General features: G+C 43.5%; 1 protein-coding gene across 1 annotated transcript in view; it reads left to right on the forward strand.

Annotated features, from left to right (window-relative positions):
• Nucleotides 1-16,472, forward strand: part of LOC144109618 (uncharacterized) — a 128,011-nt gene that overhangs the window by 43,292 nt on the left and 68,247 nt on the right. The window contains exons 55-64 of the mRNA XM_077642437.1: nucleotides 1,771-1,794; nucleotides 6,963-6,989; nucleotides 7,329-7,355; nucleotides 13,015-13,041; nucleotides 13,190-13,216; nucleotides 13,362-13,388; nucleotides 15,271-15,297; nucleotides 15,441-15,467; nucleotides 15,787-15,813; nucleotides 16,427-16,453. Of these exons, the coding sequence (XP_077498563.1) occupies nucleotides 1,771-1,794; nucleotides 6,963-6,989; nucleotides 7,329-7,355; nucleotides 13,015-13,041; nucleotides 13,190-13,216; nucleotides 13,362-13,388; nucleotides 15,271-15,297; nucleotides 15,441-15,467; nucleotides 15,787-15,813; nucleotides 16,427-16,453 (267 nt within the window). The remainder of the gene's footprint in view (nucleotides 1-1,770; nucleotides 1,795-6,962; nucleotides 6,990-7,328; nucleotides 7,356-13,014; nucleotides 13,042-13,189; nucleotides 13,217-13,361; nucleotides 13,389-15,270; nucleotides 15,298-15,440; nucleotides 15,468-15,786; nucleotides 15,814-16,426; nucleotides 16,454-16,472) is intronic.

Consider the following 16,472-nt stretch of genomic DNA (forward strand, 5'->3'; position numbering starts at 1 on the left):
GATTCTCTTCTAGATTTCCTCCTTTTTACTTCCATGGTTGCACGGTCCTGCTCAGAATGCTGAGAGTATTCTCAAGAGAAGTTTCGCTTAGCGCCTGTCATTGTTGAATTCACCCATGATATATTTTACTTTGTGCCTCGTATTTATCTCGGTAATTTCTTTGTAGGGATCCGAATCGATGACCACAGGCACGGTAGGCTTTTACTTCGGCTGCAGTTCTTTTTTAATGCCTCTGTTTTACTCTGCGCCTCACTAGATCCTGCGAGTATATATACAAATGAGACGATGAATTATTCATTATAACTGCAAAGCAGAGGCTGGATCCGAAAATCATTGGGTCAATTCCAGTATTTGTACTGAAATAGGTGGGAATTGCAATTACACAACTAGGAACTCTCGTATACATCAGTTTTGTCTTTAACTAAGTAGAAAAGTCATCCTTTGCTTGGAATATATTTTGATCAATTTCGGTCACCTTACAACACTATAATTAAGCGCTGATGCTGCACTTTCCTTCGTAATTCGTTTTCCCAATGGGTAATTTTATAGGGTTCTAAAGCGACGAGCGCAGATTGATAAACGATTCGCCGTGAATAACATGAATGCTATTTATTTCACTTCATTGTAGTCCTTATTCTAATAGAAATGATCACCACTTTGAAACTTACTGAAGTAAACCATTTATTTTGCAGCCGTAAGAAAACAATCTGCATGAATATTCGGATCATCTCTCCAAATATATAGGAATTGCAGACAATTAATAGAGGATGCCTGTGTTAATACCACCGTCTTGTTAGAGAAGTGGTTTATTTCAAGTAATTAAGAACATTGGCTTCGAACACCGCATGCCTTTTCAGTTAAGCGCAGAAATGCCTAAGCTGACAATACTTATCAGCACGTTCGGTCACCTAACTTCTTGTTGGTGAAACATTGATACTTTTCTTATTTTTATCATCCGCTTACTTTGGACATTTTCACAAAGCACATGAAAGAAGTTCAAAATTGTTGAGTTCAGGTGTAATACATACGGTTCATGTATTCCTTTACGCAACTGTGTCGATTGATCACATTTGTCGTCAACTATCGTTATGGTCGAGGAGACACGTTGTGAAAGCAAGTTATTGCGTGCCATCCTTAAAAAATTCTTGAATTAAATCAGAAGTTCTGGGTTTCACAAGCTGAGAATGGTTAATATGAAAAGATGGCTGTGTTTTAAGCTAGCGTTTAGAAAACAAGTATCCATAGTGGCTACTTTCAGGACGCTGAGGATTATCTTCTCAGCGGCTTCTGTCTATTCATGTCTTGTTTATGCACCTATGCTCCCCATTTATTTTGAATTCTACATGCTTTAGTTAATTGTTCATTACGAAAAGCAGCGCTAAACTCGAATGCTGTAAGCGTTCCGTATTGCTCGATACGACTTTTTTGGAGCTTTATTAGTTCATCATGCATTTTTATTTCCCTTAATAACGGCAACGTTAACCACTGGTGCATACCAATAGGCGCTCAGTTTTCAATTGCAATGCCAGAAAAAAAATAATTTCTTGCCTAAAGTATGAAGTACTCTTCTCCGTGCTGGTGTTCTTGAGCTTTTTAAGTAATGAAGCTTTTATTTTCGTCATGAGGTCTCTCAGTAAATTGCTATTCAATGCCTGTAGTCTTTCACAGCATTCTTAATAGCACTCTCGGGCGCATCATCTTTTCTTAATTTAGCGCTGTTGCTGCTTTAGCCAAATGTAAGTCGCACTTACTCTGGCTATTTCTTCACAGGGATCGGTAACAAGTTCAGGCACGGTAAGCGCTTCGTGGTGACGAACACTTCTACAGCTGAGTTTTTTTTTTTTTGCGGGTGATGGGGGGGGGGGGGGATTATATAAATAGCCAAGATTGTCGATAATAACTGTCAGCACCAGAAAATATGCGAGTGACGTTTTTAATGACATCGTAAAACAAGGATGTTTAGCTTAGTGGTCGGATCCGTTCTCAGTTAATTTTCAATTCTACAGCATACTTTAGCCCTATTTATTGTGAGTCATTGATTGTTAGTGCTAATGAGCCAGTTTTCAGCAACATATAACGCTTCTACTAGAAATTAGGCCAACATTGGTTCTTTAAGCTTAGCTCTTTTTTTTTTTGACGGCTGCTCATTATACCGCTTGTTTGTATGAATTAAAAAACGACAAGCTTAGTCACAGTAAATGTTTAGTAATGTGTACATATGGATACCATACACGGATACCTTTTTTTATCCTTGCTTTCTATCGAATAATGTAAGTACAATACGAACGCGGAAAGATATTCAGCTTAAAGTTTACGTTAATAGGTCGTATATATGCAAATTACTCCGAGACTTGGTATAATCTTTGAATAGAGTAACTGAGAAATGTGAGTACAAAGTAGAACCCGTTCTTGAGCAACTTGGTTCATAGCTTGAGTAGCTGAAGTGCACAAAAACATAGCACACAGGAAAAGAAAGACACGGACAGGCGCCTGACTAGTGTTATTATTTACCTGTGTGTTGTGTTTTTGTGCGCTTCATCTACTCAAGCAGTGAGTACCCAGGGACAGTTCTCTGGAACCCAAGCGTAACTGAAAGAAGAAGTTTAGTCTCAAGACAGTGTTTGTATTTTCAATCTAGACCCTCAGAGTCTCAATAGACCTAACGTGTCAATTCTTATGGCCTGAGTGCCCTCATTCGAAGATACTTTTGTGGCTACTTTTCAGCAATCTTAAGCGTTTAACAGCTCCTACCTAGCGTTGCTAAGAAGTGCGGCCTATAGCACTTCAGATGGAGAACACTATGTTTTGCAGCATGGTTAGAGCTTATGGTGATCTCCCCTAAACGTCAAAAGAAATGGCGTCTTTATGCTTTACTAACGTTTACTCTAAAACTGTTCACGGCGTACAGCACCTGCGCCTATAGTAAGTAGAGCTTTTATCTTTGAAAACAATGCAAATTTTGAAGAATGAAAAGCTCCACTGTCTTTTATTCAGCGGTGTCACGTTGAAGACGGAAAAGGCTTTCGGTTATGCAGTACCCTGATGTTGAAACAAATAGAAAAACTTGTTTAAAACATGTTTTAGCAACTCGGTGACCACATCTTACTCTGTAGGGCTATAAGCTGATGCGGCAAAATAAAAATACGCATCCCACTGTAGCCTAATATTCAAACGATACGCATACAGAGGTTCTCAGGCCCAAACTTCGCTACGACTGAGTATATTTTTTTTCATAAAAAATGCAGCCGTTAATTTTTTTTTTACGCGCCCGCAAAGTGAAGTATGCCGCTTTCCGGAATAGCTGGTAGCGATTATTATGTAGCCACCGGCTACTTGTGAAACGTTTTTGAGGACTTTAAAAGAAAAAGACGTCGTGGGAGGTAACGTGCAGAGAATGCTAATGTAGTTCCTGCAATTGAACCCTTAGTCCCATAATTGATGCCTATGGACGTGCCATCAGTGAGCGTGATGATTTATTTATCAAGTGAAAGTATTGGTCAGTCAAATGTTTTCTCCGAAAGCCTCCTGCAAACTAAGTAAGCAACAAGGAGTGATAGAACTTTAATGGCGTTATTTTGGCAGGTAAGTCATATATTCTCAGAACATCACCATCATTTCAAAAATCGCCGACGCATTCTTCCTCGCAAACAGCGTTTGTATTGCACAGGCGAAAGAGAATTGATCTTTGAATCTCTGCTCCCTTGTTTGTGTTTGCGTCTTATTTGTGTCCTTTTGTTTCGTCCCTAGTCACCATCAATCGTCAAAATCACTAACCATAGCGTTCATCATGAATAACGTTTCATGAAAAATTGCACTCATTCTTTCCTTTAAAAGCACTGCGAAGATCAAAATGCTTGTCACTCTCGGCCACGCCGAACTGAAAGCTAGCAACATACCTTGCAGATAGAACGCTTTCATCACCTACTGCAATCACTAACCTGGGGGAAACATTTGCAAGCGAATATATTAATTCGGACAAATCAATTCACCTGTCTTTTTAGATAATAAAATAATAAGGCCGCATCCTGGGTGCTCTTAAAAAAAAATAGACGTTAGAAAACTCCCCGGCATTTTCCATGTTTAAATTATAAGCAACGAGTTAATGTTTTGCAAAGACAAGTTGAGCAGCAAAAAGAAAAACATACCAACAAAAATATACAGAATTAATCACATCACCTAACAGATCTTTAGCCGTACGACATGCACAACTTCTGGCCCTGTGCGGCGCCACTCAAATGATCTCACTTTGTCGAGTAATACTTTGGGATCAAGTTCTGCCATTTGACGAAGGATGCTCTACGGACAGAAGTACCGGCGCAAAAGTTTTCCACTCTGCCTGCTGTTGCAAATGGTAGGCCGCACCCATATATGTCTGCGCGGTTTGTATTACATCTGGTACCAGCTTAGGTTGTAGCGCGAGACGTCGGTGCGTTATTAGATGCGCATCCAGTCCAAGCGTCGGATTTAATCCTCGCAATTTAGATAGCTGACGACGTCGATGTTGTATTCGCCGGTGACGTTAAACAGGACTGAGTCGAGCGTTGTCGCGGCTTCCCTGCCGTCCAACATCTTGAATGGTACCTTTTCAGGCCAAAGCATTACTAGCCCCATTACACGAAATTCCGTACACACCGTCGTTGTTGAGGCCGACACATGGTTCTAAAAAGATGGCGTCGCAACGGCCGTCGTCCCGTGAAAGTTCTTTAGACAGTCTATAGGCTGTCCATAGACTTCCGGCTACAAAGTCTAGACTATATAAACAAACCCTAGAGAACAGTCTATAGGCAATACAAACAATCTATAGATTTATGGTCATACACTTGCAAAACTCTTTTCTCTGTAGACTGCCTACAAACTATGAATAGACATAAATATCTATAGGAAGGCAAGGAAGTCTATAAGACGTCTATAGACGGACTATAGACCATTTTTGTAAGGGATGGGCAAGCGAATCTCGTGAAAGGCAGTCTTAATCACACTGCTTTCGTCAACAGTTGTTCAAATTGACGCGGAAGCCTTTCAGTTGCAAACTTTAACAACTGAGTGCTTCATGATGAGTTGCTTGCGTCAGTTTATATATACGTTTCTGCGTCTTCATCAAAACCTCCAAGGAGCGAGAGCAATTGCAGGTCGTCGCACCTCTTCGAAGGTTTCGGCCAGTTGCGTTTTTGCCTTGGATGCGACATTCGTCTTTCTTAGCTTGGTCAAGGTCTCTCCATTGCGCAAAAGACCCTTGGCAAAGCGTGTAAAGTACGCACACAGCCCTAGAAACCTGAGAACAGGTGTCCTATCTGTCGGCAGTGAAAACTGCGGAATTTCAGCTTTTTCTTGCAGGTAGAGCCGCACTCAAGCCTTGCTTACATGTCCTTGGAACTGCGGCTCCTTGTCGATTAACTTCAATGAGCTTCAATTCTGAGAGACCGGCAGATTTGATTTTACAAGCAAGGCTTCCAGTTTTTTTTTTTTTTGCTGATAGTCGTCAATGTTAGCAGCCAACTCTGCCAAGTCACTCAAAAAAAGCATACTGCTCCTTCAAGCTGTCTAATACAGTATTCATAGCTCGCTCGAGCGCAACTGAAGTGCAGGAAAAGCCGAATGCCGTACCTTGAATTCAAAAGTGTTCGCCGGTGAAATCAAGGCCATTTTTTCCCAGTCGCTTTCGTCGACTTCAATCTGCCAGTGATAGATATTGACATCAATCGGCGAAAGATGCTTAGCGGGCTGAGTGCCCATAGTGTTGTCGATCCGCGAGCGGGGCTAATAGTGTTCTGTTACAATGTTTAGTCGGCAGTATTCGACGATTAACCGAAGTACGTCGGATTTCATCGCTATGAACAATACTCTTCGGTTGCTCCATGACGTTGTCCTGCCGCATTTCGATACTGGATCCCGGATGGCTTCGTGCTTCGTGGTCTATGGCGGATAGGAGAGCGTATTTGTCAGTGGTGGTCTGATGGATTGGGATAGTTTACTACCGAGCCTTGGATGAATGCGACAAAAAGGTGCTGTAGTGTCGAAGAAAGCTACGGATCTGACTTGCATTTGTGGGATATCTTTGGTCTGATCTCGAAGACAGGAAGCCCTTTTATGGAAAGGCCAAAGAGGATAAATGGGTTTCTATCGTAGGTTATTTCGTCCAGTCAAGATATCGCTGTACCTCTGTTCATGTGTCGATAGCATTCGGTAAAGTTAGTCACCTGCACATCAGTTTGTCCGTGAACAGGGGACAGGCGATGCTCATATTTCGATCCAGGACCAACTGTGTGTTCTCCCCGACAATTCTTGCGAAGGGTGTGGCTTAGACTGCACAGCTTCGTTTGGCTTGCTAGATTTCCTGGAATTGCACCTTGTAGCAACATTATACAGAGCGTAGTGGTAGGCAGTTGGTAAACGAAAAAGACATCATTTTCTTCGAAAAATATAGAATTTACTTTTATAAAATGCAAAGCGTATCAAGAGCAGTTTGGGCCATTTCATGTTTTCTTGTTCAAGGTCAGATCCATTGTGTTTTTTGTTCTTTTACCGACGCTCATGCTGATGTGAAATAGCCCAAAGCACAAAAAGCGTGCGTGTTTATCGATTGAATTTTTCTTTAGTGCTTTTTTATCGTACTCTCACATAGCTGGAATCATCGACAATAATCATAAGTGGTGTAAAATATAAGCCGGGACACTTTAATCGCGTGTTATAATAGCACAATTTTTCGCCACAATATTTCGGTAAAATACACGAAAGTAGGTGAGGAATCTCGGCATTCAGTCAACAAAGACGGTGCAGTCGTCTTTGTTGACTGCTAGACTGAATTTTGGACGGCTTTTAAAATATGTTTTCTTTCGGAAACTTTTTTTCGCCACAGTGAAAACATTCTGATTTACTCCTCTGGCCAGAAGATCTTTTGATAGTCATACATTGATGCTGCAGTCTAGATTTCAACTCCTGCTGTAGTTGGCTATTCGTTATAGGGATCTGAAACGACAAGCTCAGGCACGGTAATCACTTTATGGCCATGGATGTATTTCTTTTTTCAACCGATGGTGTCAGACAGTTCCTGGGAGGAATCAAAAATATATTCTGATAAAAAATCTACCTACTAGCCATAATTGCAAGTACTTTGGTTATTCGATCTGATACTGGCGGAATTAATCCGTACCTGATGTAATGAATGCGGGCTCTCTGCCTTGACTCCTCTTCTCTAGCTCAGGAGATATAACTCTTTTTAGGGCACCTTGGATGTTCTCATGAGCAGATTAGGTCATCTCACGCCTCTTTAGGCAAAGTGCGCTGCATTTTCCTTCCTGACTCCTTCTGTTTCGGCTATTTCTGCACAGGGATCTGAAACTACAAGCTCAGGAACGGTAAGTGTTTTGTGATGATGTTGGATAAAGTTCTTCCATGGCTCATTCTTCTGGGGCAAATGGAAGTTAATGTTTTCAAAACAACTGCGTTGACGCATGCTCTCCCGGGCTCATGGCACGGCAACACCTGCTCTAATTAGTGACGAAACTAAATCAACAACACTGACGCTGAAGACTGAACTTTCTCCACCACACTGCAAGCTCCTGGACGCAGGAACTACACGTATAATGTTGATTTTGTCACGCTTTTGACAGGGTTCACAGCAGGTTGCTATGCTCTCAATAATTTCTTGGCAGTGGGCGGGCCGATCTGCATGCGGCACCGTATGTGCGCGCACTAAGCGAAGCAGAGGGTGGTTCCGGATCGCTTCATCAAGCCTCTACTCCTCGTAGCTTCCGGCCAAGGCCGGTCAGTCTTCCATGCAGCGTTGCCTTTCCATTAGACATCTCCTCCAATCTTCCTTCTTACACTAAAATAGAAGATGCCCTATCGGTGGCTACATTCGAGAGTCCGGGTGAAACATCGTTATAGTCTGAGCAAGTAACATGCGGAGATCGTTGGCGCCAGGCAAAACTTTTCATTTTGTTTCCACCCTTCTTCAGTAAGGAATGTATGGGTTTGTGGGCACGCTTCACTCGTAGAAATACCATTCGTGAGTTGTGGCTCTATGTGTCGTCTATCGCTTAGGATCTCCATTCTAAGCTTCAGACCGCGCTGTTTATAACAGCCTACGGTTTTTTGGTCGCCACTACGGTAAAACCGTCAAGGATATGTGTGGCCGTACCACCAAAGAGCTAAACTGCACTGTCGGAAGTACTAAAAGAAGGACTTTGGCTTCTACGGCAAGAGGGAAGCTTATAATGTACCGCACAAACAAGCGGAACCTGCGGAGCAAGCAATGGCTAGTAATATAAACTAGTGAGCAATGAAGGCAGCGGCTTTAAATTTAGACAGGTCGGTACCTGTAGCTTCACACGCCAGAAAACACGCAAGTCCCAACATCCAGCACGCTGTTCCACGCACAAAAGTAAAACATGGTTGCCCGATGGTCCGAGAGGGATGTTCTGGTCGGGACATTTTTCTTTCTTGGGGACAATTGAGGAGTAAAATGGGGCGAAAAGGACATTTTTAAGGACTTGAAACAAATGTTCAGAAATTAAATATGTATTTTTTGAAATTGCCGCAGCTTCGAAGCTCGCGCAGGAAAAAAATGCACCTCAAATAGAGATATTTCGGTCTAACTGCGGGACAGAATATCATTATTCGACAGAATATCATTACACTCCGAAATGCAAGCCGTGTTGCTACAGCACACTACAGCCCTTCCACGAGCGTAGAGCCCTCGGAGCGATTAAGCGCCTTTGCTAAACAACTCAGATATACAACTCAACTAAAAGCGTGACAGCTAAAACAAAACAAATCTAAGCTGTTCTTTTCTGTATTCAGTACAAGTGAACGTAATGCGAAAATGAGCCACTCAAGCTCACCCACGAGAGCACACAAAAAAAAAGAGCGCATCACGCGCTCGCACAGCTCGTCAGCATATCCAGTCTCTCCACTTCACAGACAGCCACGGTCGGTCACTATCAGCTGTTGAACGTCCATGTTGAACGTTATACTGTAGTTTTGCGCTTCCTAAGCAAGCGGATTGGAACAATAAGAAACGCATGCATGCTGGTGAAAGCGTGTTCTGCAGCCTTCATCGCAGAACCACAAGAGAGCCATTCGCGCCACCATTTCCGTGATCGCTGATCATTTAAGTACATTTAGAACTCATTGAAATGGTACTCCACTGAAGTCAGTCCTGACAATGTACGATTGCAATGAATCCGGCACAAATATTGTGATCCGTGCTTTACAAGATGGCACTAATTCCATGCTCTGAAGCTGATTACTAATACGATTCTTTTAAATGCGTTCAGAAAGTTCTCTTTTGTGCTCTCAACTAGTTCAAGCGTACTTAGAGACAAATAGATGCTACGTTTTGCTTTCTGGCTTCTGCGCTGAGTGCTTATTACTAGAAAATAAAGGTTAAGTTCCGACACGGTAAGCGTACTAAGGCGATATGTACGATTCTTATGAAGCTCAAAACGCTTCTCTACTTCTACTCTTGCTTCTTCCAGAAACTCCCAGGGCTCCTTTAAAAAGTGCCCGAGTCAAAATTATTTTTACCCGCCAAAAATGGAAATGCTTTCAAATGAGCTGCTCGATTTCAGCTTAGCGTGTTTAAAATTTATGTTTTATGTTGAATATTTTTCCCCGTCTTTTTTCGGTTCAGTGTGCCTGTTTGACGAGCACTCAAAAAGTTCTCATTAGCACTTTGGCAGAGCTTACGAATACTTAATTCCGCGCTGACGACCCACAATTCTTCTTGCGTCATGCTTTTTTGCCAATCCCGGCCACGCCTTCAGCATTTTGACACAGGCGAAATCAGAGAGAGGTTTGTGTGTTTTGCAATGTCAGTGCACTTTGATCCTTGCACCCCTAATTTATAACCGGATATAGTACACATTTCCCAGATTTATTTTATTCCGTCATATTTTTCTCATGGCATTCGGGTTTTGGAAATGTATTCTTTGATTGTTGCCTGATTGATGAATCCACAAAGAAAGTAAAACAAAATGCAGCTTTAACATAACCTTTCCCGAAGCGCATACAGCGAATATGAGAATCGCATGCTCAGAGATGCACAATATTTATTCCAAAAAACGCAGTGTAACGAAATATCAAATGCCTACAAGTTTGTCCTTCCTAGAGCAACCAATGTTTCCACGCGTGAGCGCTACCCAGAGCGTCGTGATTTCTCCGCACTCTGATAGCGAGCGGTGACCACTATGAGGCACTTCCCATGACTTCATTATGACTCTTTCGACAAGTGCTGCAAGAACCACATCAGCCTCAGTATCGGATTCTTGAATCGTTGTCTTCATCATCGCCGTTTCCGCAAATGCTGTCAAAATCAGCTCGTTTGAAAGGATTATCGCCACCATCCGCATTATTCAAGCATGCTGTAATCTTGAACCGTCGCTGTCATTGCCAAGACATATTTTTTTTCGGCTATTTCTCTTCGCTTTTAGTATTAAAAATAGAAACAGAAAGCGTTGGAGGAGCCAACATTGTCTCTGGCGCTCAAAAAAAGAACAATCAACGTCGCCCTAGACGAGTCTGCCTCGTCATTCGCATTCGCAATATTGGCCCATCGTCCACACAACATTTTAGCTCTAAAGCCAGAGCGGTGCAACTACAGGTACAGGTGTAGACAGTGGTGGTCTGGTCGAACTGAAAGCCCAGCCTTCCACTATGACGCCTCGTCCTCTCCCCCTTCCTTCTCTCTGTCCTTCGTTGTTTCCTCGCTGCGAAGTTTGTTTCCTTCTGTTTCCTTGAAAGTATTTTCTTCGTGGTCTTTTTTATGGCAAGGCTCCTATACGGAAACTTCTTTGTATTTTGGGATATATTCTTTCAATACCTCATTATTGGCGTTCAGCTGCATTATCAGGTGCGGAACTGAATCCTCAGCTCTGGCGAATATCCGCCAGTTTTTAACAGGTGCTAGTTTTCGCATGCCTACTGCAGTGGTTCTCAGAGAAATGCGTTGAAAACTTATTTTTGACCCCTCTCCGAGGACGCCAAAACACATTAGCCGTGACGCTCTTTGGCCGAGCTTGGAACGTTAAAATCAAATCACCGTTCCATCGCTAGTTTCTTCATAATATTCACTATCGATTAAAAATATTCTCCAGTATGTTTGCAACGCAAGAAGAAACACTGAAGGGGACACTTAACTCTTAAAAGAAAAGCGCGATCGGACAAATGGGCTCATGTCCATATATGCGGAATCAGTCAATCTCTACATTGCATTCAGAGATCTTTGGGAATCCTCATACCCTTCTTGGCGCTTTGTTGCCTTGATTTTTCACAGTGTTTACGTCTTTTTGTAACTGTAGCGCAGTGACTCCGAGTAACACATTCGTGAGAAGTTCTGCACAGAAAATGGCAACATTCCGCACTGTAAGCGGTTAGTGCCTGTGGACGTGATCCTTCTGTTCCTCAGTACTGTCATGCAAGTCCAGCGTGGGATTTATTTTTCGACTAGTCATAGCCTAATCAAAACGTCCTCTTCTGAATCTGAGTCGTGCGTCATTTGCCTTTTGGTCATGGGCAACTGAACTGACAAGCTCACACACAGTGTGCTTTTAGCGCGGTCAGACACGTTCCATATGTGCCGCAGTACTGTCGCGCATTTCCATCGCATGGTCTTGGGCAGTGTTAATGATATCGATAATGTGTCGGCTAGCGCAGTAAGTAGCACATGCATATCGTCTCCAATTGTCGATGAGTTAGCGGACGTTGGTGGCATGGTCCGTGACGTGAAAGAGGCGACCGGAGCTTGTGCCGAGAGCACTGGCAGCCTTCAGTGCTCGGCCGGACTGTATACCGCGCAGGTGCAGGGCTGGTGGCATCGGCGTACGCCACAGCCATGCCTACGCTGGAACCAACTAAGTGCAACGGGCCGCAAAGAACGGCGGCCAGGATTGCTGGGGATGGTACGGTTGGGCAGTGACATCAGTTATCAGGAGAGCTCTTGGTTAGCACCAAGAAGACGGGCACAGAGGTCGTCAGCAGCTGCGCCTGGGAGCAAAGGGTCAGGAGGGTGGTGAATTGTGGCCATGGTTCATAATTTTGGCCAACGTCCATAATCTTGTCGGCCACCTATGGCAGAGATTCCAGGGTCCGGAACAAAGGCACGCAGAGGACCGTGTGTACCTTATGAAGAAGACCGTTGAAGGAAGAGTTCCCGCAGGAGTGCTCTGCCGTGTAAGGTAACTAGATATCCAGTTAAGGCGGCAGGGTGAGATAACAATCCCATAGGCTTGAGATGTTCGAGCTCCTCAGAGGCAAGGAGCTTATGGTTACGACGCGGCTCCCGTTCGGAAGTGCGCTGGATGAGTGTCGCCTCAGGGTGATCGCAAGGTCGTTCGGCAGGGGGGAAGCGTAGGACGTCATAAACCACAGCAATAGTAGGCGTTGCAGCAACAACTACGTGGTCGAACATAGTAATCTGCGAACAGATACGGTGCCAGCGAAAGAATGATTCGGTTGTGAGGAGTCAAAGCTCTATGTCCGATGACAAGAATTCGGGGAGCTTAGGGCATATAGCTCGGGCTCGCGAGGAGGTAGTGTAGGTAGCAACGAAGGTGGCACATGAGCGGAGGAATCCGTGACATTGGCTTAGAGGATGAATGGCAGGAGGCGAAGGCAGCCGGGATCGTAAGGACCGGGCAGCGAAAGGGCCTAGCGAAGCGGCTGAGGCCAGCATAGCGCAGTAGCAGAGAGACGGCGCTAAGTCCGGAGTCACCAAATATGTGGAGAAGATTCCCAGACAGAGCTCTATTTGTCAGGTCTCCACCAATATACTTTCAACAGGAACCTCTCAACCAGGCGAAAAAAAAAACGGGCACAATGCGCAGCGAGCAGGCTGTCCTCGCGACGCAGAATGAAATTTTGTTGTTGTTGTCCTCAAGAGGATAATGGCCAAATCTGCTCGCACGTTGTCTTCTTCGAAGACAATATTAAGATTAAGACAAGACAATGCTAAGATAGTATTCCGAAAGTACCGTCGTTAATCTCAGTCTCCCTTTATTGCCTACTGTTCCACAGGCCACTGGAACTACAAGCTCAGGAACGGTGAGCATTTAGTGGCTACAGTATGCGAACCTTCTATTACTCAGTACTGACGTGGATTTTCAACTCAGGTTTCTTCCCATTATTTGATACGCATTCAAAAGGCACTGTTAGTAATCTAGGTCGAACTATATTGGCTGTTTCTTCATAGGGAACTGAAACCACAAGTTCTGGCACGGTAAGTGGTTTGTGGCGTCGGATGTAATTTTTCCGCACTTCAATGCTTCCCAGTAGTTTTGAGAAGGTTTCTTGCCCATGTTTAGAAAATATTCTTCATGTAGTGTTGTTTAGTCGAGTCGTATTTAACTGTTTCTTTTTCATAGGGAACTGAAACTACGAGCTCCGGCACGGTAAGCACTTAGTGGTGGCCAGATCCGATCCTTCCATTCCTCAGTACTGTTATGCAATTTCTAATTTCTTCGCAAGTTAACTTATCCCAATATATAGCTCGCGTTAAATATGCACTGTTCTTAATCTGAGTCGCGATGTTTTGACTGTTTTTTGATATGGAACCCAAACGGCCAGCTCAGGCCCGGTAAGCTTTTGATCGCGTGATTTCCATCTGTCGTAGATAGCCGGGCGGATTGAGGCTCGTTTTGTAAGAGAGTTTTATTTACGTTCATTTCGAGGTTACGAAGAAATTACATCACTATAAATGTAACTGTTTCCCACGGTGTGTAACTGTTCAGTGGCCTATGAGTTAAATAAATAGTTTTCCCATCCCCCCTGCTAGTTTTCAGTTTTAGCGCACCGAATATGAGGAATGGTAAACTGAAAAAATGTCGCATATATGCTAGAAATTGAAGTTATTGGCTTTTGACGACAATGAAAAGTGCGATGCTTTATTATTTTACTCCAGTTCTTTTATTCTTCTTAATTTTTTTATTTTTGCTTTTTGAACGCGGTTTTTCTTTTGAGTGGTACTGACATCGTTTTGTGAGAAAAGTATTTTGCGTTCCTTTTTTTTCTTCAACTTCATATCCCTTCATTATGAGTCAATACTATGATTTATGGGGGTTTGACGTCCCAACGCCACTCAGGCTTTGAGGGACGCCGTACTGAAGGGCTCCGGAGATTTAGACCACCTGGGGTACTTTATCGTGCACTGAGATCACACAGTGCACGGGCCTCTAGAATTTCGCCGCCATCGAACTTCTACCGCCGCGGCGGGAATCGAACCGGCGTCTTTCACGTCAGCAGCCGAGCACCATAACCACTGAGTCACCGTGACGGCGGGTGAATAGTAGGGTGTCATCATGTCTTTAAAGCATACCTTAGCTGTTCACTGCTTCCTACGATCTGGACAAAGAGACGTGACGGGGCGAGGTCTCATTCTCCTCTACACGTTGCCGTTTCACTCTTCGGAAATGCGTTCTACAGAATACAGAACAGCTTCCTTAGAAAACTTTTCCAGCCAGGTACAAAATTTCCGTAGCATAAAGGACACCGTAGAGCCTGTTGCAGATGCATATATGCTACTTAGGTTCACTGCCTTCTTTTCCTTGACCGTCAAGCATAATACCTTATATTTATTTAGTCTTCAGGTCCAATATCGCAAACGATTTTCTAGAAAATTGCATCGCGATAAAGTGATATAACACTAATAAAGCTACGCAGCTGCTACCTCAGTGCTGGCGAATTTTCATTCACATACTGTGCACGTTAAAGATCCCCAGGTGGTCTAAATTATTCCGGAATCCTCCACCACGGCCCCTTTTTATATCTTTCTTCTTTCGCTCCCACCATCCTCCCTTCCTTTTAGGCGTGGTTCAGGTGTCCACTGATATGTGAGACAGTTACTGCGCCATTTCCTTAACTCGATAAGCAATGACCACTCGCTGAAGCTGCCCGAACGCGAGATGATCCGTGGTGAGAGTGGCTTTTGAGCTTGGTTGCTGATCCCAATGTCGCGGGTTCGATCCCGGCCGCGTATTTTGAAAGAGACGAAGTACAGAAACGCTCGTGTTCTGTGTAATATCAGGGAACATTAAAGAACCCCAGCTGGTCTAAAGCCATCCGAAGCCCTACGGCGTCCCTCATCGCTCACGTGTCACTTCACAACGTTAAACCCCGCAATTTACATCCACGATATAATTGGCTATCTCATGCACGCGTTTCGCAACCTCAAAAAAGTCATGGTGTTCCATCGCGTATTAATAGTCCATATTCAGGACATATTCGAATTGCACAACATGGAATCTTATTGCTACTTTTTCTGTTATTCCGTCAAAGGCAACTGAAACGACAAGCTCAGGCACGGTAAGTGGTTAGGTGGGTCGGACGCGATCCTTTTATAACTCAGAACTACAACGCTGCTCGATCACAGATTTTATTTACCTAATATTTTAATTATATTGACAGTATATTGACTGAACGTGAGTTGTGTCTCATTGTCTTCATAGGGTACTGAAACGACAAGCTCAGGCACGGTAAGCGGTAATTCGCTCCAGATGCGATCCATCTATCTCTCACTACTGTGGCGCAGTTCCGTCATAGCTTTTTTTTTTTCATTTAGAACCTTTCAAAATAAGCTGTCTTGAATCTGTGGCATTTCACTAGCTGCTACTTTATACGGAACTAAAGCAAGAAGTTCTGGCATAGTAAGCAGTCAGCTGGCGTTGTGTGGAATTTTTCTTACTCCTCTACTCTTGCGCATTAAATAGCAGGGTTTCTGCCAATATCTAGGACTTATTCAACCTACACTGTAATTGTTCTGAGCCCAATTTTTTCCGGCCTCTTTCTTTGTAGGGAACTGAAACGACCAGCTCGGGAACGGTAAGCGGTTAGTGGCGTCGGATGAGCTCTTTTATTATTACAGCACGTTCGGCATTTCCATCGCTATTTTCTTTCCAACGGTTGCAACCTATTCGAAATCCAGTCCTGTGATTCTGCTGCTTTTTCCGCTTTTTGTGTGCAGGGAACCGAAACGACAAGCTCAGGCACGGTGAGCTATTAGTAGAGCCGGATGCGATCCTTATGTAACAGTATACCATCTGGCTGTTTCGTTATATGTTTCTTGTCGATTTTGGGGAATTAGTCAAGCTTCATCGAATTCAATTTAGTCGCATTTCTTTGACTTCTTTTCCTAGAGTACCGATACGACAAAAATACCTGTTTCTACAAGAAAATACCCCTTTTTCACCCAGAAATACCTGTTTTTAAACGAAAATACCCCTTTTTCTCCCACAAATACCTTTTTCTACACTAAAATATCTCTGGAGTTCAGGCACGGTATGCGGTTAGTGACGTGAAATCCGATCCCTCTCTACCGCAGTACCTTCGTGCAGTTTCAATGCCGCTTTCTTTCTTTTTTCTTTCAATATTTAGAGCTTGTACAAAACGTACTGCTGTTAATCTGAGTCGTACCTCATTCGCTATTTCATCATAGGGAACTGAAACGACAAGCTCAGGCACGGTAAGCTTTTATTATTGCC

The sequence above is a fragment of the Amblyomma americanum genome, chromosome 11 (genome assembly GCF_052857255.1).
Source record: "Amblyomma americanum isolate KBUSLIRL-KWMA chromosome 11, ASM5285725v1, whole genome shotgun sequence".
NCBI classification, from domain to species: Eukaryota; Metazoa; Arthropoda; class Arachnida; order Ixodida; family Ixodidae; genus Amblyomma; species Amblyomma americanum.